Source organism: Rutilus rutilus, assembly GCF_951802725.1.
Source record: "Rutilus rutilus genome assembly, chromosome: 11".
Lineage (NCBI taxonomy): Eukaryota > Metazoa > Chordata > Actinopteri > Cypriniformes > Leuciscidae > Rutilus > Rutilus rutilus.
In genome coordinates, this window is record NC_140216.1 from 31,451,278 (window position 1) to 31,476,246 (window position 24,969).

At 37.0% G+C, this 24,969-nt stretch overlaps 1 protein-coding gene across 1 annotated transcript; it reads right to left on the bottom strand.

Annotated features, from left to right (window-relative positions):
- Nucleotides 1-3,206: 3,206 nt before the first annotated feature.
- LOC311300463 (uncharacterized protein) lies at nt 3,207-20,340 on the bottom strand. Its single transcript, XM_084424746.1, has 9 exons — nt 20,196-20,340; nt 15,288-17,075; nt 7,148-7,356; nt 7,013-7,067; nt 6,779-6,915; nt 6,462-6,688; nt 5,490-5,652; nt 3,720-3,830; nt 3,207-3,547 (listed from the first exon to the last, which is right to left on the bottom strand). Exons 2-9 carry the CDS (start codon nt 17,060-17,062, stop codon nt 3,465-3,467), a joined length of 2,760 nt encoding a protein of 919 aa, XP_084280872.1. The 5' UTR covers nt 17,063-17,075; nt 20,196-20,340; the 3' UTR covers nt 3,207-3,464.
- Nucleotides 20,341-24,969: the final 4,629 nt, after the last annotated feature.

The following is a 24,969-nucleotide window of genomic DNA, read 5'->3' on the forward strand; positions in this document are numbered from 1 at the left end:
ATTGCTGTTTACCTGGATTACCTCTCCTTGCCTTGCCCCCTGTTGGATATTGTTCGCCGATCGTCTACCCACGCTTGCCCTAAGGTTTATTCTGTGTCATACCTCTGCCATACCTGTTTGCTGTTTATTGACCCTGCCTGTATGATGACCATGTTTTGGAATAAAGCCTTGCATTTGGATTCGCAAGTCTCACGTCTTGTTCGCCCCCTTACGCACACAAATAAAATTATACATTTTTGTGGTCATTGTATGTTGTATTTTATGGTCATTGTCCCACATGCAGGAAACAAAATGATGTAGGGAACAGCTGAGCACAACCTAACACTTTGACTTTCTCAGTTTGTGTAAATCTTCATTGGGTTTAGAGTATTACTTTTATTGATTAATTTCACAAGTCTTTATTCTTGTGAAATTAGAATAAATCTTTATTCTAAATTAATAGATTTTTTTCAAAAAAAAAGAAAAAAAAATGTACTCTGAAAAGGAGAGTATAAAAATAGAGTGTCTGTAGTCCTCTCAGGGCTGCAATAAAAACAACTACTTATTTCCATTCGGAACGAATGAAATGATTGGCTGGGCGACTGTCACTATCCCTCGTTACCATGGCTACCACCCCTGCTGCTACAGGAGCTGCCCACATGCGCGCACCCGTTTGATTCGAGGAGGCAAAGAGGCAAGGAAGTTAGGAAGAATCACAATTATGGCAGAGAAAGAGCAGTCAAAATTCCCTGAACCTACATATACAGTCAGCGAAGGCAAACAAGGCAAAAAACAGTATTCGAAAAGGCTATGACCAAGAAGTCTTTGGATAAAGCAAGAAGTCAGACAAGAGTCAATATCGGCCAACAGTGCTTTCATCGTGGAAGCTCTTACATGCAAAACACTGTAGGATTACTGTAAGATTTTCTATAAACGCAAGTTACAAATACCCTGGAGGCTAAGCCCCCCCTGTCTTCCAATCCTAGTGACGTCCCTGGTCCTAATGTGTAAGTCGCTTTGGACAAAAGCGTCTGCTAAATGACTAAATGTAAATGTAAATTTAACCCATCCAAGTTAGAGCACACACATTATGAACAGATTATGTAGTGAACACACACACACACACACACACACACACACACACACACACACACACACACACACACACACACACACACACACTGTTTACAGGTATTACTATTTTAAGTACATGTAGTAACGTGTAACTATGTCACCTTAAAATAAATTGGGTACACTTTATTTTAAGGTGTCTGTGTTACAGTGTAATTATACATTTAAGAACCGAGTAATAATAATCAACTACATTTAGCTACTTAGGGTTAGGGGTTGGTTTAGGGTTAGTTGCATGTAACTAAGCACAATTTATAGTAATTACTACAGTAATGTAACAAGTGTAAGAAAGACACTGTAAAATAAAGTCTTACCATAAAGGGTTACGCATTATTTTGTTCCTTATTTCAATTATATTTGGCCCTTTTTGTCCAAATGCTGTTTGGAGTCACTCAATTTTTTGGTTTAGAAATGTAACATTTTGTTTTGATTTTACTCCTACATTTACACAACAGTTTAACAATTTCTGAAACCGATCTTAAAGGATTAGTTCACCCCAAAATGAAAATTTCCTAATAATTTACTCACCCCAATGTCATCCAAGATATCCATGTCTTTCTTTCCTCAGTGGGAGAGAAATTATGTTTTTTGAGAAAAAACATTTCTGGATTTTTCTTCTAACAATGGTCTCCATTGGTTACCATCGTTTTTAAGTCCAAATCAATGCAGTTTCAAAAGTCTTTGAAGTGTTTAAACGGGCTGTACGCGATCACAGCTGAAGAAGAGGTTGTGCTAGCGAAACGATAGGTCATTAAATTTTTTTTATTTTTTATAATTTATAGACTTTTTACCTTCAATAGTTCAGATTGAGCTGATCAACAAACGGACAGGGAACTACGTCATCACGTTGAAAGGTCACGCCGGCGCCGGCAGAAGTACCGCCCAACTGTTTACAATGCGACCGTACGTAGGAGGATAGTTCAAATAGTATTGTTTGCTATTATATATATAGTAATAGTATTCAGTGAACATGAATATGAATAGTATATGAATAACATTCTGATGAATATGAATAGTAGTTCAAATAGTATTGCCAGTGCTGATCTTTCAACGTGATGACGTAGTTCCCTGTCCGTTTGTTGTTGAAGACTTTTGAAACTGCATTGATTTGGATTGGTCCATTGTTAGAAGAAAAATCCAGAAATGTTTTCCTCAAAAAACATAATTTCTCTCCCACTGAGGAAAGAAAGACATGGATATCTTGAATGGCATTGGGGTGAGTAAATTATTAGGAAATTTTCATTTTGGGGTGAACTAATCCTTTAAATTTAGGAATATGTTAACACTTACTACCAGACTTTTCTCACTTTAGATCCCTTGAAAAAAACACCTGAAATTTCCTTTTTATGGTTTGTTTTTAATAATCAGCATATTTTACTTTCAAAAAGGCACACATGTACAAAATTGAGCTAAAGACACACCATCAAAAGATAAGGGCATGTTCATTTCACTAATTCAGCATATAAAACTGATCAGGCATTTGTCAGCATCTATTCAACTTCTGTTGCATGCTGAAAAATATATATACTAGTCTATTTCATTAATGCTGAAGTATACTGAAACTCTTTATAACAGATACTGGAAATCTTATATTAGGTGTTGAACTATAATGAGGGATGAATTACAAAGAAGTACACTTGATTTTTACACTTAAATATTACAGTATAATGTTAATATGTTAAAATTATATTTTCAGCACTGGTATCATAGCAATTATAGTTTGCCTCAATTGCAAAGACACTCATCTCTTGAATCAATTAAACATTTTCTCAAAACAGTTTCTAAACTACACTCACACAACATTCTCAGAAGAATTTGACAGAAAAATAAATATTGGAGCATGTAAAACAGATTAATTGTGTTGTATTTTTGTTTTTAGAGCTGATGTAATGTTCGAGATTGTCAGTATAACATCCATAACAACTGAGATGGACAAGAGCCTGCAAAAACATGCTACTATACCTAAATCTACTCTAACCTGCTAATTCTAAGAAAAGTTCATTCTCTGTAATGTGACCCAATAGTCACCTGTTTGACGTCTAATTTCACGATTGTAAGACTTCATCTGTCTAGAAAAAGGCAAAAGCAAGGTAAATGTCATATGCATAATGGTTTATACTGGATGGAACACTGGAAAGACAGAAATTAAAAACTATTTACAACAAATTGTATGCATTTGATTTATTTGGTATTGATAAACATGCATGCTAAAACCACTATCATACACCTGAAAACTTGTCCATGCATGCAGTGACACCACAGTCAAACACATTATCTAGTATGCAATTATTTCTTCCAGCTAAAGACAAATTAGATTTTGCTTAAAAAAAATAAAAAATAAAATGTAGCAAAACTCAGTCATCAAGAAAAGACAATCCAATATCTGACTGGAAGGCACTGTCCAGCAGTGTGGGAAAAGTCACTTCTGAAGTCACACCTGCAAGGGAAGGAGGTATTTATACAAAAGTATACAATGACCATTAAACAACTGAAGGTGATTTTGTTAACATACAGTAGATGCCTTGACTCAACCATCATAGAAGATCGACCTATAGAACGTATGAAAACATTACATGATATCGCTTGTTCATAATATCATTATCACTCACCTCCACAATCTCTTGGTCTCTTTCGACCAATTCGATCAATTCCGTGCCAGAGATATTTTTTTATTTCAGTTTCACAGTCTACCCTCAGTACACTGTGTTTTGATGCAGCATCTGAAAGAGTAAACCCGAAGAATGAATTGGAAATATGTTGGATGGTGGTCCTTCAAACTCACAACCGCTCTTGTACACTTTAAAGATCAAATTGGCAGACATCACAGTTCACCAAGTGAGTGAATAGAGACAAAAAATAAGTAAATACAAACTTTTTAAGTATGTGTGAAGCAGTGTTGTTTTCGTCAACGATGACGATAACGAAATGATTTCGTTGACGCACCTTTTTTTTATGACGATAACGCGACGATGACTGGCTAAAAATTGCTCTAAGGTGACTAAAACATCACGAGACGTTTTCGAGTTTTCGTTGACGAGACGAGAAGGAACGAATATTATTACAAGTCTGACGGTTGCCAACCGTTCCGTATAATACGGAATCGTCCCGTATTTGACACAAGTCTTGTTCAGTTCCGTATTTTTGAGAATCAATTCAGTGCAAATCCAGGACAGACACATAGCCGCCTTCTAATTTATGTCAGACTATGAACGAAGACATTTGTAGGCTATGAGAAAAAAACCCGACGGTGCGGTAGATACTAATTTCTCCCCCTGTTTGTCTATGATCATCAGCATAGCGTTTTTAACATCTTGGAACATCATCAGAGAATGCCCTTTTAATTGGTCGTTTCAGTCATTGTGAGTCACGTATCGTAGCAACGATGACAACAAGTGACAACAGCGGGAAATGTAAAAATGACTATATAAGCAGCCGGCGAAAAAGAAAAGAGCACAGAAACGTAAAATTGAATGGGATTAAAATACCCGTGGCTGGAATGCGTGAGGGACAATGAATATAAGGCCAATTGTACCATATGCCGTCGCGGTTTTTTTTTTTTTCGTTTGTCACGGCGGAGTGTGTGCTATTAAGCAGCACGCATCAGGAGATAATCTAATAATTCTATTGAATAAGTTAAGTTCGCACACAAGGCTACAGAAAACTGTTGTGTTTATTTTTCTTCAAATGCAGTCTAAGCCGGTGAGTTTTGAATGTTATATGTTGTATTTGTTTAAGTTAAAAATAAAACGTATTATAAACTAAACAAATCCATGGTTCATTGTTGGCAAAATGATCATGATAGCCTTTATATTTCACATCTATGTGGTTCAGTCTTGTATATTGATTAGGCTTGTATATTGTATAGGCTATTGTATATGAATTTAGTCTTGTATATTGACTACTTTGCTATTCTATAAATATATAGGCCTAATAAGTTGTATTATAATATGCTATAAGGTATGAAATATATTTATCTAAATGTATCAATTAGTTTCCACAATATTCACCAGAAGTCATAATTTCAGGGGTTATTTAAAAAAAAAAAAAAATGAATTGCAACACTTGCTACAACCTGTCAAACCTAAGCCCATTTCCAATACTTTTTAACCTAAATTAATTTGTTGAAGACTAACTTACTTTTTTTTTTTTTTACTAAAATTGACTAAAACTTTTTTGAGTTTTCGTCGACTAAAACTTGACTAAAACCTTTTTGTGTTTTCGTCGACTAAAACTTGACTAAAACTAACAAGTTTATAAGTGACTAAAATGTGACTAAAACTAAAAAGCATTTTCGTCCAAAAGACTAAGACTAAGACTAAAACTAAAAGGGCTGCCAAAAACAACACTGGTGTGAAGTGTTCATGCACCAGTGAGTTTACCTCGGATTACATCTGTTAAAGCTTTCAGCTTAGAGAAGGGCTTTTTATCTCCTCTGCCCTGCCAGTTGAACTCCTTAGCCAGATCATCTGTTAGGACTTGCTGCATAATATTCTTTATCACATCCTTGGGCCCAAAACCTCCAAGCCTTGACAGATATTTTACCTGTAAAGAAAATGCAGTTTCACTTTATTTTGATGGTCCCTTTAACACGTTCCATTGACTATAAGTAACATTGCACCTACATGTCAACTTACTCTCATTAGAGTGTTAGTAGAGTATTAGTAGACTGGTAGGTTGGGTTAGGGTTAAAATAAGTTGACATGTACTTGCTAAATTATTTATAGTCAGCATGTCTGTTGGACCAACACAATAAAGAGTTAGCAGACATTAAGCAGAGAGTCTACTAACACTCTAATGAGAGTTAGTTGACATGTAGTTGCAAAGTTACTTAACAGAATGTTCAAAAGGGAAAATCAAAATAAAGTGTTACCGAAATTTCTTTATTAGAAATATTTTAGTAAGTGTTGTTTATTATTATTATTACATATCTTGAAATACTTCATTCTTATTGGTCAAACACAGCATTTAGTGGTCAAATATTTTGTGTAAAGACCACAAAACTCTGTATGTAGAATATAGCTCATTTGCACTATCTGGCACCAATTAAAGTTGAACAAAGAACCAGAGCTGGGTGAGAGAGAACTTGAAATAGTTATCTGTGTTATGCTAATCAATCAAAATAGATTAATAATAATGCAGATTAATAATGAATCTGCATTAATATTATAACACTATATTTAATGTCCATTTTATTTATTTATTTATTTATTTATTAAGTAAGTAGTCGTGGAATAAGCAGGATAATGCGCCGTCATTATTGCAAAATAAATGCATTACAGGTGTTACAGGTCAGAGTGTACATTACAGCTTAGTGTACATTATCCCTTTCTTGAAATGCTCTGTTGACTCACATATTTTTGGCGTTTCGTTGCATTTCTGAGCTCATTTTCAGTCCTCTTCACATCTTCAATGGTTCTAAGAGGCAGATTTAGGCTTGTTTTAACATCTTCAGTGGACAAGCTGCTACTGCTGGGCGCTTCAGAAACCGTATTGTCTTTCAGTAGTTTCTTTAACATGTCAGAGTTTTCCTGGACTGTGCTCTTGATGTCTCTCAGCATTTGAAGGAGATCATCCTTGTCTGTTGTGTAAAATGAGTTTTGCTGTAATTACCACAAAAAAAAAAGAGAAAAGACAAAACTTCTGATTATGACAAAAGAAGCTGACTCACCATCAGCTGACAGTCTTGATGTAGATGTAGATGTAGATGTAGGTGGTGTAGGAAATGGGTTTTTTGACATTTCTTGAGTGCTTTCAGGTCTTTGTCTTTTTAGTATTCCAGGAAATCCAGTGGCTAATAGAAATGATCTTTATTTGAAAATAAACAATACTTTAACAAAACAGTACAAATTAATTATTTGATCTTTTAATAGGTAAAATACTTTAAACAAATTGTGTTACTTACCGTTCTTTATGTTCTGCAATTTCCTTTTGCCCCTCTTTAGCCTTATCAAAAGATACTGCAATAAGATAATTTATTTGAGAACTTAATAAAAAAAATCCTAAATTTAAGCAATTATTTTAAAATAGTGACCATTACCATATTCTTTGTGAAAGCTAATATTTAATTTCTCCCATGGTTTCCCTCCTGTTTCAGGTTTAAGTCTGTTCTGAACAGCTTCCATGCACTTCTCTGGTGATCTGAATGGAGGCCAGTAACTTTGTTTCTTGTCTGAGCTCAACCAGTGTGATGCGACCACCATCACCTCATCTGAGTCTTGCAAGGTAACAACTGCATACATGGTGAGTCTAGTGAAGTGGGAAATAATTATGTTTAGCTCTGATTGAAAAATAAATATGCTAAATTTTATAGTAAATTGAAAAGTTAACCAAACAAATAATCTGAAAGTCGTGGATGAAAATCTGACAAAATACACAGAAACAACCAATTTACAGTGTTGTTGTTTTTTGTTTGTTTTGTGTTTTTTTTTTTTTTTTTGGTTTGACTACCTCACACTGTTAAAAAAAACTGTGAAATTTACGGTAAAATACCGGCAGCTGTGGTTGCCAGTATTTTACCATAAAAAATATGGTGGCAACCTTTTATGTTTTACGGGACTTAAATTTACGGGCAAAAAAAAAAACACAATGTAAAGAAAACCTGTGAAATTTACGGTAACAAAATGTCAGCTTGGATGCCAGTATTTTACCGTAAAAATATGGTAGCAACCTTACTTTGGACTTAAATTTACGGCAAAAAATAAATAATTAAACAAAACATCATCTGTGGTTCCCAGTAATTTACCATTAAAATACAGTAGCAACCTTTTAGTTTTTACGGGACAACCCTTATGTTTCATTAGCCAATAAATATAATTATTTATTTTCACTAAACTATTAAAATCTGCTTTATATCTTTGTAATATACTGATAACCACCATAATAATACAGGCGGTAAAAAAGAAAACCACATTATGATTCAAAGTTCACAATTAGTTTTCCACAAGCTGAGGCACACATTCATATAAATATAAATATATATATAGGTGCACAGTGTCATACACATAAATACAAATCACCATCATGGTGACACACACGACTCCAAATAATGCCATAAACATTAATTAAACAATATATAATGTAATATAAACCCCAAATGTACATAACTGATAACAAAAACTAAGAAGAAACATAATTGTTTCAATCAAATGTGAAGTGTCACACAGGGAATTCTGGGAATGTCAATATAGAGAAACAACAAGAGCTACAACTGACTTCAGCCACATCCTTATGAAATCCACTGAAGAGAAAAGAAGACATTAAATCTCTGAAGATCTCATCAGAGGAGGATTAAACAACTCCACAAACAGTATTATCAGCTTCACTTATTACTAACCAGACTGACTTTATTTCTGTCAGACGTTTACAGTTCTGTTTGAGAATTAACAGAGGTTTAGATGTTGATGATTTAATGTTTCATTTGAAGTTACCATGATGGTGATCAGTATTTGCTTTATTTGGGTCTTGACCCTTTACCTTATGGCAAGAAAATCAGAGAGAAAATGAACCAGGGGATGATGGCTATATATTGATAATTACATAATCATCATGTAGTTGCCTTATTTACTGAACTCATTTAGAGTCTTATCTTTGATAATGTTGTTACATTATTGATTGTAGAAGCTCTATAATTTTACTGCATGAGATCCATCATTGTTAATATGATCTTAAAGAAGAACTCCGGTCAATTTTAACAATAAATGACCTGTATTTACTTCCTGTTTTCGGTCGAAGTCCACAGTAGTCGATTGCCGAGTTCACGCGCGTGATCATAGGTAACTAAGCAACTCGACAATCGACTACTGTGGACTTCGACCGAAAACAGGAAGTAAATACAGGTATGTGCGCTGGCTGAATTAACATCACTTTTATTCATATCTTTCACATCTACTGCAGTCAGATTCACCGTGTTCACTCTGAAGGAATCACTCACATGGCTGGACACTTGTAATGACACATCAAGGATGTTAAGAGGCTAAAAGCAGGTTTAAAACTTGCCCCATTTAAGTCAACAGGGTGCAAATTTTAAAAAGAGGATAACATGGTGTAGGCAACACCGATTTTTGTCATTGCTCTCTGTACTGACAGCACTCCAAATTTACAAAAAAATGAGCTCAATGTTAAAATTGACCGGAGTTCTCCTTTAAGACTTCTGCATACAATAAAGGTTTGAACTACTGTGTCTTTTAGACACACACAGACATCAAGAATCAGCGTATGAATCTCAACAATGGTGATGATAAAAGTGCAGTGCATGACTGGAGCCATCAATCAAAACTCACCAATACCTTCCAGCATGCATTGCAGCATGAATAAATTATGCTGATTTGCCTCAGTATTTTCTTTTATTATTATCATTATCTGCTTTTGTTTTTTGCTGTTGTTTTTGTTGCAACTTTTTAGTAGCTTGTTTTGTGATGTTAAGAGTTTTATCTGATTATTTTGTTGATTGTCACCATTGTTGAGATTCATACGCTGATTCTTGATGTCTGTGTTGGTCTAGAGCATGCAGTTTAAATTTAAAACCTTTTTTGTACATCATGTGGTTTTCAAAGTTCTTCAGATTGTCGCTGTTAGCTTGCATGCGTAGTGTCACAGACCTATTATACTCAAAACGTGAAATATATTTAACATTCCTCATACTGTACAATGAAAGATAATACTCTGTATGAGATGAGTGAATTAGGCCACTATATGATGATTTTGACATCATCAACAAATAGCTAACAACACCTGGGGCCTGTACCATGAAGGTAGCTGAACAAACTCGGGGTTACAGGATTGGTTTTGAGTTGACAAATCCAAACCGTTGCGATCAGGCTTTATTGGTACCATGATGCAGCTCATCGACTTTCTCTGTCAACTCAGGCTTTGATCTTTAAGCTATGATTACTCCACGCGCGCGTGCACATAAAAGAGTGACGTCGACACTGAACAGCCAATCGCGGGTAGTAGAGCGAGAGCGTTATATTTTTCCGCGGAGGAGCAAGAGATAATTATTCAGAATTACGATGAATTTAAATATGTATTTCAAGCTCGAAACAATACGGTCTCTGTGCCAAAGCAAGAGAAGACTGTTGGAGAAAGATTGCTGATTGTTAATGTGTAAGTTAAACAAATACGTTCTATATTTATGTAAAATTATGTATATGTATGTGTAGCCTATATGTTTACTATACCCTATAGCCTATTTGTATAATATATAAAAAATGTACATGTATGTACTAAGAAAGATTAATATTCCTTAAATGCTTTTTAAATGCAACCCCAACTCCAAATGTTCTTGGCAGCAGATAAAGACAAAATATAAAAATAATAATTCAAAGTGGTGAGTATTTACCACAACCTTTTATTACTTCTGTGAACATTTGATCACAAACACTTGTTTGCAGCAAACAGAAATAAAGAGTTAAATTCAGAAAACCAGAATACACTGTGGCGGAGGAGTTGGCTCTGAGTGGGCAATAAGGGGCGGCCGATTATAGATGGGATTACAGGTGCTGTACAATCTGACCCTGGTGCTGGCTCCTCTAAGCAAGGAACACTGGGTACGTGTGCAATACATTACTACTTTTAAGTTTTAAATATGGCTGACTGTGTTCTGCAGTAGAGGGAAATACAGTGTCCCTGTTGAAGCCAGCACACATACACACAGTCTCCCACACAGAGGTCAGTTTGCAGCAGACAGAACACCAGAAACATAACCTGCTTTACAACAGTTATGCTTTACATTGGCCTATTTTTATTTATTAGGGTGGAGGAAATGAAGACACTCTGTCTGTGTGTTCTCAGACAGTTGCTGATGTGAATGCACTGGGCTTTTTATTGTGGCAAACATTTGAATGTGTGGCATAAAAAATGGACTGGCCCTTACACATCTCTTTTATTGTAGGATTTTTCACAACCTGCCCCAGAAACTGAGGCCTCTACCTCAATGGGCTTCAGAAGAAATGTGTAAGGATTTAAAACCCTTGACATAAATTACAGTCAGTCCTGTGTTTGTAGGAAGTCAAGGAACTTTTTGTGATTTGATGAGCCTCCAGAAAACTTGTAATGATCATGTTTGTGGTGGAATTATGTTTCAGGTGGAAAGTTTCAGGGCCCTGTACAAAATGAGTCTTGAACTAGACTGCACACTAAAGGAGACTTGAACTAGACTGTTCACTAAAGGAGACTTGAACTAGACTGCACACTAAAGGAGACTTGAACTAGACTGTTCACTAAAGGAGACTTGAACTAGACTGTTCACTAAAGGAGACTTGAACTAGACTGCACACTAAAGGAGACTTGAACTAGACTGTTCACTAGGAGCTGACTGTGAGCTGAGAAAAAAATAAAATGGAGATCAAACAGCTGAATAAAACTGATCTCAGTATGTGAACTTATTTAACCAAGTAACACTTTAGTATTAATATTTATTAATGAAACTTTCTCTTGCTCTCTTTCTCCCTCTCATCCCACAAAACCAATAAAACAGTTTGAGACTTATCTGCAGTTTCATTGTGCTTTTATTAAGTGTAATATTGTATGGTGATTGCATCTACATCTGCACCAGCTGAGTGGTCAAGTGTGTTCGGGTCAGTTTCATCGGGGAGAAGCTGGTTTTGTGGTGGTTCTCGCTCTGTTCTACTGGTGGCTATAATGTGCAGAATGGCACATGCATGCAGCCACTATCTCTGATGCCCGCTCTGGTGACTCTTAAGGGCTGAACACAGTTGAAACGTGCCTTTAGGATGCCAAAGGTCATCTCGATCTTCACTCTGGTTTAACTGAGGGCCACATTGAAGCGGTGCTGTGGCCCTGTCTGAGGTCAGGGGGTTATTGTGTAGGTTTTTCTATCTCAGTTCAAATTAAGTGTTTTGTACTGTAACAAATTTAACTTGCTTTCCTCAAAGCGCTGACACAACACAGACTCATGGAAAATTCGTGAGTCAAGCACTGGAGCCCAGGCCATTTAGCATCCAAACTTGTGATCATACGTTCATGACCACAAGTCATCAGCAGATGAAATGTTTAGTAGATCATTTTTATATCTGTTAATGTTACTAATTTAAAGATTCATCTCACAGAAAATAATCATCTCACAAATTCACATCTCTACCTGAAGTGATGGGATTTCCTATTAACATCTGCCTCATGTTCTCTTAGAGCAGTGGAGACTGGAGCAATAGACTATAGGGAATCCTATCATAAGATTAACAGAATAATAATAAAGATGTAAAATAATTCTTAACATGTTTTATATTGTATAGTACATTTGTGAAATGTGCATTTTGAAGAAAAAAAAAGTGTTCATGTGATGTCACCCTATCAATATATCTTACCGGCAATTTTATAAAAGCCCTCTTTTATGGACATAGTCGATAAATGTCCGGGGAACAATATTAATGAAACTATTCATGTACTCCTGCAGAGCAAGGACCACCTTGCGAATGGTTCGACAAACCGTGTTTTCCCCCAGCTTCTGTGCGTCACCCACCGTGCAAGTATGTAGGCTACCACTTGCAAAAAAACACAAACGCAATACCATTTGCGGTACAGTAAGTGCATGAATTCGACGTGTTAAATTATTTATGTGCGGCTCGAGAAGTTCGCAAAATAAGACATTCCTTCCGCGGAAAAGCTGTATCTTTCATACAAGTAACTATCAGGAAAGGCAAGGGGATTTTGTCAGGCTAAAAACTCTTTCTTTACAAAGTGCTCGTCTAACAATTTGCGCTGAGATGTCCACCGGATTTGGAAGAAAAGGTGAAGTCATTGCAACAAACACTTGGAATAAGTTACGTCACCTATATGTTTCTTTGCTCTCAGCTGATTGGTCAAACTTCAGTCTGAGATCTTGAATCCAGATCATAACCTGCCCCGGAGCAGGTTAGCCGTGCAGCGTAAGATACCATGGCAACGAACACCGATTTAAGCCGAGCTACTTTCATAGTACCTAAAACCCAGGGTTGGCGGAAACTAAGCTGAAACATAGCCGGCTAGCCACCTAATCCGGCTTCATGGTACAGGCCCCTGATCACATTTTCTCTCTGATTTTCATGCCACAACAAATGTGTTTTTTAAACACAGTTAAAGCAGTCAGAGAAATGCTAACATTAAAAATTCAAGGGTCAAGAGCGAAGAGCCCAACTAAAGCAAACACTCATCTCCATAATGGTGACTTCAAACTTTATTATTTTCAATAAAACATCAACGTCTAAGCCTCTGGTAATTCTCAATAATATCTTTTATGAAAAATTGTACATACAACATTTTTGAATTACAGCTGGCAGTTTTTTTTTTTTTTTTTTTTCTACCATAAACTGAAGTTCAGTGGAATAAAACCTAAAATATGACTACTGTATTTTTTAAGGTAAAGCACTTGCAACCAGCTGCCAGTTATTTACCGTGAACTTTAGTTCAGTGCCATAAAGACTAAAATATTTCTATCATATTTTTTACGGTAAAGTACTGGCAACCACAGCTGCCAGTTTTTTACCGTTATATTTAGATCCCTGCCGTAAAACCTAAAATATTACTACCATATTTTTTACGGTAAATCGCTTTCAACCTCCTGTCAGTTTTTTACTGTAAACTTTAGTTCAATGCCGTAAAACATACATATTTGTACCATATTTTTTTTACGGTAAACGACTGTCAACCAAAGCTAGCAGTTTTTTACCGTAAATTTTAGTTCAATGATTTGTTTTACGGTAGGGTGACCATATTTTAGTTTTCAGAAAACAGGACGGGGGCGTGGTTTGGGAGGCGTGGTTAAGGGGTGGGGGCGTGGTTGGGGTGAATGCATCAAAAAATACTTGACAAATGCATTCACAACCTTGCAACTATGTTATTGTACTTTAATACATAAAGTAATACATCCTTTCCATTCAATGTTTGGCCCGCAACAATAGAATAGCCTACTATTTAAAAAAAGTTTAGCTTTTAACACCTTTTACATGACACTATTTCTTTTCATGGCCATAGCAGGTTAAAAATCTACTACTAAAATAAAAAAATCTACTACACTATTTCAGTAAAAAAACTATTTCAATCCTCCTGATATTCTCTTGTAGCCTATACTTTCTTTATGTGGGCTTCTACTTCGCTAGCACCTTTATTTAAACACTGACACGTACGTTCCAGCTTTGCAGTTCATGCATTCTGCTTTACACGGATCCCGACCGAAACGAAAAAAACGTAAATTTTCTCTGTAAATCATCTGTGAATTTACATTTGGGCTTTTTTTTTTTACGCTGTTAGCTACTTACATCTTATCTCGCACTTGACCGTAAACTGAAGCATCGACCATCGAGTCACGCTGCTAAAATTTAAATTCTGTGTCTGTGAACGTAAAGTCCGCCTACTTTGATTTGATTGGTCATTTCAAATATTCTGACATTGACAAGCAGTGTGACAGACCAATGAGGCTGAGATGAACACACATACACACACACACACACACACAGACACACACACACACAGGCCTCTGTATTCTGACGTCTTCTCTGCTTGCCGCTGCGGATTGAGGAACGCGCTGATTATAACAAGACGGGGTGAAGCCGAAGCCGGTTTCATATGTTTTGTGTGCAAAGGCAAGCATGTATTTAAAGTACACGCATAATGGCCCAATGAAAAATAATGAAAACCAGGACATTTTCATCACTTTATAAAAAAACAGACAGGACGGCCAGGACAGGACGTGAAAACAGGACATGTCCTGGGAAAATAGGACGTTTGGTCACCCTATTTTACGGTAAGTTATGGTAAATGCAACGCTAAGGTTTTTTTTTACCGTGTACTTCCAAAATCAGTACATTTAACAGTATTTTACTGTAAAACTACATGAAATGTCCCGTGAGAGCTATTACAGTTTTTCACGGTATATAATAAGGGTACATACTGTTAAGCAATTAAGCGGGAGTGAGAGAAAGGAGACAAGCTGTTAAGCAATTAAGCGGGAGTGAGAGAAAGGAGACAAGCCTCTTTCCACAACAGCTTATATCCGGTCTCTCCACGCAAATTACCGCAACAAGACTCAGGTGTTCGTCATTTGCACTTGACTTACTTATGCACCACTCGTCTCCTTTCTCTCTCTCCCGCTACAGACCTCGCTGAACCACGCCCCCTTCGCTACAATTATTAATTAAAAAAAAAAAATCAGCAAATGAGATCTTGGTTGTCTTCATGGTCCTCACCTTCCATCACCCTCCATCAAAATGTATTTTTCCTTATTTACAATAGACCAAAAATCATGCTCTTCACACACTCTCCTCTCCGTATTGCCTTTGTCCGTTTTAGACAAACTGGCTTCTGATTCTTCTTCTATGTTGTGTGCAAGCGTTTCCTCCTTCCTTTTATTCCAATCCTCATCCTTAGGCTCATTTCCCAAGCACTTTAATTGTTTACCATCAACTTTTCCTTTGGATAATTCCTTAATGTAATACACTTCATTATCTCTGTTCCTCACTGCAGCTATTACTTCCTCAAGGTCCTCAGGTTGGATGCAAAGTATTACACTTTCTTTGAAAACCAGAATATCATTCTGTTTTAAACGCCCAGCTAATGCGGAAGCAAAGCATTTCAACGCCAGTGTAATGAGAACTGGCGTCAAAGGGCAGCCCTGATCCAGCAGTTTGTCTCTCTCAATTGAAGCTTCTACAGATTCAGTTTCTGCTTCTGGTGCATCTCTGAGAAGGTTTTTCACAATGAGGTAATCCTGATACAGAGTTGGGTTTGACCGTTTTTGCTCTTCTATTTTATCCTTAATACAAGACAACCTCATCTCAGCGCAGAAGGTTTTGGGAGTGATCATGACAGTAGCTGAATTTTTGGGTACAAGACCCTTTGACTGAGACTCCAAGAAATCATCTAGACGTTTTGTCAGAATATTTGCAATGATGAGGTAGTCAACATTAAAAAAGTGTTGACTATCATCATGTGGACTTTTCACAGTTTCATTAAAGTGTTTCTCAGAGCAGTTAAATGCACCTCTGTGGATTCTGTCATAGAGCATCTTAATGTATGGAATTAGATCCTGAATGTTGTCTTTATAGAAGGAAACTGGGATGCCGTCTGGTCTCGGTGTGTCTGAAACTTGAAGAGATTGTACAGCTGACACAATGTCCACCTCACTGACTGCATGTGAGCTTTCTTCACCCAGTGATGAACCAGTCTCATCTGTCAAAAGATCCTTTTTTAGATTCAGCCATTGGAATTGTAACTGGGGATCTTTCTGAAAAAGGGTTGTGGAAACATTGTTGATCTCCAAGTACACAGGACAATGGTCGTGCATCTCTGAGTCTCTGATTTCACAACTTCTGACTCGCCACATACATTCTTCTGGAACAAAAAAGTAATCCAGCCTGGACGCAACTTGACTGTGGAATGTATAATCCTGCTTTACAGGGTTCTTTCTTCTCCAGACATCAACTAGCTGAAGAGATTTCATGAACTTATTCACACAACAGCGCAGCTTTCTGTGGATTGGCCTGTCTGTCACCCCTTTTGAATTGTCTTTGTCGATAAATGGATTGAAAACCGTGTTGAAATCTCCACCAATCACCAGCAGCCCTGTGGTCATTGACTGCAGGTAACGTGAAAGTTTTTCAAGGGTTTTTGTGTCTTTTTCATGGTTATAAACACTAACCAGAGTGTACAGCTGACCTTCCAGTTTACATTTCAACACAACATAAGCTCCACAGTTATCTTTTTCATTACTTATACATTCAAAATCTAGTCTTTTCCTGACTAGTATGGCTGTTCCCTTTTGGGAGGTAAACTTTGTGTAGAAAACATGCCACTCATTTTTAAGACCTTCTATAATATGTTCATCTCGTTCTCCAACGTGTGTCTCTTGAAAGAAAACCACGTCCGCATTTTGTAGTTTTTGAAATTTCTCATCTCTGTTTCGTCGAAGTCCATTAACATTCCAGGTGATAAAATGCATTGTCATCGACAGATCTGCTCTCATTGACCAAAGGTCCCTGTCAAAACAAAGGGTGATGGAGGGTAGGAACTTTTTGTTTTGCATTCTGAGAGAATTACTGAGACTGAGTTCTATACATTCTGTTGTCCCAAAAAAAAAAAAAAAAAAAATCTTTTGTTGTATTCTTTTTCTTTGTAATTTTGAGTCATGAGTATGGTGTTGTCTCAAACTTGCTAGACAGGTTATCATGTATGTTACACCCACAATTGCCACTTTCTGTTTTAGCAGGTGTTAAGATTATTACAGAACCCAGCTTGGTCTAATTGTATATACTTACAGGTGTAACATCTGCAGCTTTGTCTCAAATAAAGAGAGATGAGGATCTAAACATGAACAGTTGTGCACAGTCACAATTATCAACAAACAGGCAAGACATGAATCTCCAAAGCAGACGAGGCATGAACACCATGACGAGACAACACAACAAACATAGTTGCGAAGTTCAAACATGTTGTCAGGGAAACAAACAAGGATAACCATGGTAACAGACAAGGTAGCCAGAGCAAACACCAGGTGAGTCAACAATACATGACAAGACAAAACCACACTTCAACATAAAAGTCCCAAACTCAGACACCACAGTACTGAGTTTGTTACAACAGGTATAGTAATTAACATTTACAGGGACAAAACAGGGACAACATCTAAAATGTAAACATTAAATGTATTTACAGCTATAGAAACTTACAAATCTAACAAAGATATTTACAAATCTTTGAATAACATAAATATATTGGAATAGGTTTTTTTCTACCATTTTACTGATTTATTTTATACTCTTAACACTGCCCCCATCCCTGGACATAACCTCTTTTATAATGAATAAAAAAAAATGTAAAGGGCAGAATAATGGGCCATGACACAGAACCTAATTTCATTGATCTTGGAACAACATTCCAATCACCCAATCAGATTTGAGGTTGAGTTTACAGTTTATGTAAAGTTTAGGTTTACAACCAGGGTCAGGTGTTTCTATATAAGTGTTATTCACCTATCCTTTCTCTATTTCAGGGATAACTTATGGGTAGGGTTAGGTTTAGGGTTAAAGATTAACATATGTTGAACCAGGAATATTGTTCAAATATAGCAATAAACTGATATTTTCGAGAAGCTAATCCCATTAACGATTTCTTAAAAATGAACACAGCACAAAGAAAATGGAACAAACAGGCAAGTGTAATCACAATAATATTTTTTTTTGCAAAAAGGTCAAAACGCAGTATAGTTTTGAATGAAGTACAAAGTAAAATTTAAGTTGTTAATCTCTGTCTATCTACAGTAATTCCGATATGGTACACTGTAAAGGCGCACATATCTCAATCAAATGCATACATTACCTTAAAGGTGCTCCAAGTGATGTCGCGCGATTTTTAGGCCAAAACATTTTTTGTCACATACAGCAAACATCTCCTCACTATCCGCTAGCTGCCTGTCTGTCCCCTGAACACACTGTAAAAAAATGCGGTCTCTGTAGACACCACAGGCTCCACAAACGGCAACAAAAACAAACTGGGCTCACCCATACCACGAAACACAACAAACAGTGTTCCAGCCAATAACTGGCAAGAAGTATTTGAGGGTGGGGTTTGGAGGGTTAGTGCGCGTGCACATGAAGGGGGTGTGGAGGAGAGAGAAGCATGAAGAGGGAAGTTTGAATTATGGCCGACACACGACCAAAGAGACGACTTTCCGATGTACAAATTGCAAAGAAGAGGGACAAGGATAAGAAACGCGCGAAGTACCGAATTTACATCGGAAAAACTTCGAAAGGTGGCGAGAACTCCGCCGGCAGAAGGGATTCCAATCTGACATTCAGTTGCTCTGTTTTTGCAGAACAGGTGGGTAAATCCCTTTTTCTTTCTAAATTGGCGTTCATGTTCGCCAAACCAACACAAGGATGTAATTTAGCTAGAACTATGCAGTCATATGTTTCTAGCAGCTAGCGATCAATCTCTATTGTAAATGATCAAGCAAATTCACAGTAGGGCGACAATTTGTGTGAATGATTGTTTTCACCCACTCTTTGTTATGAATTTGAATGTTCATTTATAGGCTATTGACAACTTTGACTAAATTTGTTTACGACGCCGCCGTTGTTTATGCTCACTGGGAAACGCAAAGCTAACGTTATCTTGCTATTATTGCGTCCTATAGTTATAACCTCAGGTGGCGAAACGATTTTAAGATAATGTTTATCTTTTTCTGCATTCTGTTCTGCAATATATAAAAGCATTTATCTAACTTGGCGACATTACACATTGAATGAAGTATCAGTAAAACTTTACTTTGTTTGTAGTGACTACTTTGACTTTCCTTTATGTCGGAAGGGAGGGGAGGAGGGAGGAGACGGGATGAGGAGGAGGGAGGGTCTAGCTAGCCTCCGTTTTGTTTGACAACAATTCGAACGTCAACAAGAAGTTACGTCTCCCGCATCGCTTAGAGCACCTTTAAACATGGCATGTTGCAATAGGTGACGAAGTAATGAACAATTGCGTTTTTAGTGTATTTTATGGTCATTGTCCCACAGAAAACAAAAGAAATATTACATGGAGTAATGGTTAAACAGTTACTAATGTTATTAATTTTTAGGCTTTAAAGTGTGTTCTTTTTTAACATTATGTAATCCATAAATTAAATTTTATATGCTGTCAATTTGTCATCATCATACGTTTCATGTCTGTCCAAACGTCACTAAATAAGTGCAAGTCCAAACATAAAAGTAATTGTAAGTGTGGCAGATCCACACTTTAAGTAAAGATCATGTTGTAGAAACGAAATTTTTTTTATAAAATAATAATAATAATAATAATAATAATAGTAAAATAATACAACTCTTCAATTGTGGTTTTTAATGTTACAGTTCTTTTAAAACTCTACATGGGTGCCTTTCTTGCTTAGTCAAATGTTTGTGATAAATTAAACAACAATACTATTATGTATTTCTTTGGATTGTTTTTAGTAAAAAAAAAGAAAAAAGAAAAAAGAACACAATACATTTAGGATGTAAACTAAGTTTTAGAATTTTAGTTAACTTGAAGCATCATAATTATATTATTAGATGTATATATTTTTATATTTTACAAAACTAAGCATCATAATAATTTGAAGGAAAAGTTACCTTTTATCTCAGGGTAATGTGTGGGACAGTAGACTGTCGTCGATTCAGCTGTCAAGTTGAACAGAGTGAGATTTATGTTCTTGTATCTTGGGTGTTGTCAGAATAATGCTTTGTTCACTGTGTTTTGGTTTGGTTTTCTGTTCCTGTTCCCTGTCATAGTATCTCCCAGGCCTCCACCATGGCTCCTCCCTCCTGCGACTCTGCCATGGATCTCACTGGCTGTGTCCTGGGTTCCTTCCTGGCTCCTTCTGCTCCTGGCTCCTCCTTCCCTCCATTTCCCCATAGACTGTTTTGCCTGCCCCTGACTGTTTTAATTCACCAAACCTCTCGGCTCTGTGTGATGAACATCAGCAGCATTAGTTTTGTTATTGACTCGCATAGTATGGAAATGTTGATAAGGAAACACAAGAGTTTGCATATTGTTTGCGTTTCTCCTTTGCACGTTACCTTTTATATCTCTGTGTTTGCCCTTAGGTCAAGTCAAGTCAAGTCAAGTATATTTGTATAGCGCTTTTCACAATACAGATTGTATCAAAGCAGCTTCACAGTATTAAATTAAAATAATACAACAAGGTTTGTTTCTAGTGGAATTTATTGATAAAATCAAATTAGATATCCCCAGAATATCCCCAACTGAGCAAGCCAAAGGCAACAGTGGCAAGGAACCGAAAAACTCCATCAAGTGACCTACTGGTGTCCTAAAACTCCATCAGGTGACCCAATGGAGAAAAAAAAACCTTGGGAGAACCCAGGCTCAGTCAGGGGCCAGTTCTCCTCTGGCGTTTATTAACTAGAGGCCGGATTGTAATTTGAACTGTAAGATTAAAAATATTATGTGAATGCCTGGCTGAAGAGATGCAACTTTAATCTAGTTTTAAACTGGGAGAGCGAGTCTGAGCAACGAACACTATCAGGAAGGCTATTCCAGAGTTTTGGAGCTAAATGTGAAAATGCTCTCCCTCCTTTGGTGGTTCTGGATATCCTAGGTATGACCAAAAGCCTTGAATTTAGTGATCTTAAAGAGCGCGATGGATTATAGGGCGATAGAAGATCCGTTAAATAGACTGGAGCTAAGCCGTTTAGGGCTTTATAAGTCAGTAGCAATACCTTGTAATTAATACGGAACTTTATAGGTAACCAATGCGGTGATGATAAAATCGGTGTTATATGATCATATTTTCTTGATCTAGTAAGCACTGTAGCGGCGGCATTCTGGACTAACTGTAGCTTGTTTATTGAGGATGCAGGACAACCAGCTAATAAAGCATTACAGTAATCTAGTCTCGAGGCATGAATGCATGAACTAACTTTTCTGCATCAGAAACTGATAGCATATTACGTAGCTTAGCAATGTTTCTAAGGTGGAAAAAGGCGGTTTTTGTAACATATGAAATATGATTTTTGAAAGACAGGTTGCAATCGAGTATAACACCCAGGTCTTTTACTGTAGACTAGAGGATAAAGTAACAGGACATCCTACTATATTAAAGTTGTATTGCGAGAGGTTTTGTGGGCGGTTTTTTGAACCGATGATTAGTACCTCTGTTTTGTCTGGATTTAATAAAAGAAAATTTCGCGTCATCCAATCTTTTATATCTTTAACACACTCTGTCAATTTGGATAATTTAGCGTTTTCATCTGGCCGTGATGAAATATATATTTGAGTGTCATCAGCATAACAATGGAAACTAATTCCATGTTTCCTTATAATATTTCCAAGTGGCATCATATATACTGAGAATAATAGAGGGCCTAACACAGATCCCTGCGGCACTCCATAGTTTACTGGAGTTATGATCGATTTTTCTCCATTTAAATAGACAAAATGGTAGCGGTCAGATAAGTATGATCTGAACCAGCTTAATGCTTGTCCTTGAACACCAGTATAATTTTGTAGTCGATCTAAGAGTATTGTGTGATCTATAGTATCGAACGCAGCACTAAGATCAAGTAAAACTAGTATTGAGATACAGCCTTGGTCAGAAGCTAAAAGTAAATCATTTGTGATTTTTAACGAGCGCAGTTTCAGTGCTATGATGCGGCCTAAATCCAGACTGAAACTTCTCATAGATATCATTTTCTTGCAAGAAAGAACACAATTGAGCGGACACCACTTTTTCTAATATTTTAGACATAAATGGAAGATTTGAAATGGGTCTATAATTTGCTAGGTTATTATGATCTAATTGTGGTTTCTTAATGAGAGGTTTTATAACTGCCAGTTTAAATGTTCTTGGAACATGACCTAAAGATAAAGACGAGTTAATAATATTGAGGAGAGGCTCTTCCACTACAGGTAACACTTCTTTCAGTAGCTTAGTTGGTATAGGATCTAATAAACATGTTGTAGTTTTAGATGAGAGTGATAAGTTTATTTAAAGGGTAACTAAACCCTAAACCAACTTTTTTTGGTTAATGATCTGTAAGAATGGGGCTTTATTAGTGCTGTTCATTTATTCAAGTAATTTTTTTGACATTTGTGTTTAAAGTGTTTTAATTTTACAAAATATGGTGTAAAAACGTCTGAGTGCTGCCCTCTTCAGGTTGAACGGTGGCTACTGCAGTTGAATTTTCCTATTGGAAGTTGTGGTACCCTCTGACGTCAGAGAGTACTAGCTAACCACGCCCTTGCCTGCAGAGAGATACGTTTCAGATGCACGCCCCCTCTCCACTGGGCTCTGCCTACTTTTCCAGCATTTTTCAAATATTGCCAGTGGGTGGAGTCAGGCTCTGACCAGGGGTTTAGTTACCCTTTAACTCTCTTTGTTCTATAGTTGTAAAGCACTGTAATTGTTCTTGCGGGGTGATAATTGAGGCTGAATTATAAGGCGCAATTGAAGATTGAACGTTTACAATTGTGGTTCTGATGCTTTCTATTTTCTCAGTGAAGAACTTCATAAAATCATTACTACTAAACTGTAACGGGATATTTTGTTCGGGTGACGTCTGTTTATTTGTTAGTCTAGCCACGGTGTTAAATAAAAACCTTGGATTATTTTGGTTATTTTCTATTAGTTTGCGCAGGTGCTCAGCCCTGGCTGCTTTTAGGGCCTTTTTATAACGTGACATACTGTCTTTCCACGCGATTCTAAAGACCTCTAAATTAGTTTGTTTCCATTTACGCTCTAAAATACGGGTTTCTCTCTTTAGAACATGCGTAGTATTGTTGTACCACGGTGCTTTAATTTTCTCTCTGACCTTTTTTAATCTAATAGGTGCAACAACATCCAATGTTCTAGAGAGAATAGTGCTCATAGTGCTAGTTAGTTCTTCTAGTTCATCTGTTTGTTTGGGTTCAGGCAGCAGCTGAGACAGATCAGATAAGCAATTTGAGAAATTATCTATGGTGGATGGAAGGATTGTTCTGCCTGGTTGATAACGCGGCGCCGCATGACATTTTACAGCAGTACGTAATATGCAAGTTACCATGTAATGGTCAGTGACTTCATCACTTTGCGGTATAATATCTATATCGGTTGGATCGGTTCCATGTGATATAATTAAATCGAGTGTATGATTAAGACGATGAGTTGGTCCGGTGACGTTTTGCTTGACCCCAAATGAATTTAATAAATCTGTAAACGCAGCCCCTAACGCATCATTTGGATTATCTACGTGTATGTTAAAATCTCCAACAATTAATGCTTTATCGACATTGACTAATAGGTCTGAGAGAAAATCTGCAAACTCTTTTAGGAAATCAGCGTAAGGCCCAGGCGGTCTGTATACGGTAGCCAAGGCTAGAGATAATAGGGATGTTTTTCTAACATCTAAGAGCGTAACATTTAGTACAAGTACTTCAAACGAAATAAACTTATAACCCGCTTTCTGAGTAACATTGAGAATATCTCTATAGATTGTCGCAACACCACCGCCACGACCAATCAGATGGGGCTCATGCTTATAGGAGTATCCAGGAGGAGCAGACTCATTTAGACCGAAATAATCATTTGGTTTAAGCCAGGTTTCAGTAAGGCAAAGTACATCGAAGCTATTATCTGTGACTATTTCATTTACAATAACTGCCTTAGGTGTGAGTGATCTAATGTTTAGAAGACCTAGCTTTAGAAATGGTTTTTGTTTACTAATAGCAACATTTTCTGTTTTAATAACAATTAGATTTTTCCTAGATCCTGCAGTAGATTTATTATTTGATCTCACTAAACGATGAATATACACGGTTTCTATGCAATATTCTACACTAGTATTTATATCAGTTAAATTGGTGCAGCAGAGACTATGATTTGGACTTTTGGTTACTAGTCAAAAGGTATTTAACATTTTGGAGATGTTATCCGACAGAAGATCTGCTCCGAATCTGCTTGGGTGTAAGCCATCGGCACGGAAAAGCCTAGGACGCTCCCAAAACAGATTCCAATTATTTACAAAGACCAGTTTCTGCTCATTGCACCATGACATTAACCATTCATTTAGCGCAAATAATCTGCTAAACTTTTCATGTCCTAGTCGGTACGTGGGAAGCGGTCCTGACACTATGATCGTTGTTTCAGGCGATGTGCTGCGTACCGTATCGATCAGATTCCTGAAGTCTTTCTTCAGAATCTCCGTCTGGCGCATCCTGATGTCGTTCACTCCCGCGTGCAGGACAACAGTTCCGACGCGCTCGTCACCGTTCAGAATCTCGGGCACGTGAGTAGCGATTTCAGAAACACAAGCACCAGGAAAGCAGTGACTGTGCACCTTACTTTTACCTAACGTTGCGCGTACGTGCCGAATGATGGAATCGCCGATGATCACAGCATCGCGTTCTGTT

What these genes read in the sequence shown, in the direction of transcription:
- LOC311300463 (XM_084424746.1), bottom strand. Translation starts at nt 17,062, where the DNA reads ATGAGAGCAGATCTGTCGATGACAATGCATTTTATCACCTGGAATGTT. An exon ending in CAACGAAACGCCAAAAATAT is followed by an intron (nt 5,653 to 6,461) that starts GTGAGTCAACAG and finishes TTTTCTTTACAG; the next exon opens with GTAAAATATCTGTCAAGGCT. An exon ending in TTTAACAGATGTAATCCGAG is followed by an intron (nt 3,831 to 5,489) that starts GTAAACTCACTG and finishes TTACTCTTTCAG; the next exon opens with ATGCTGCATCAAAACACAGT.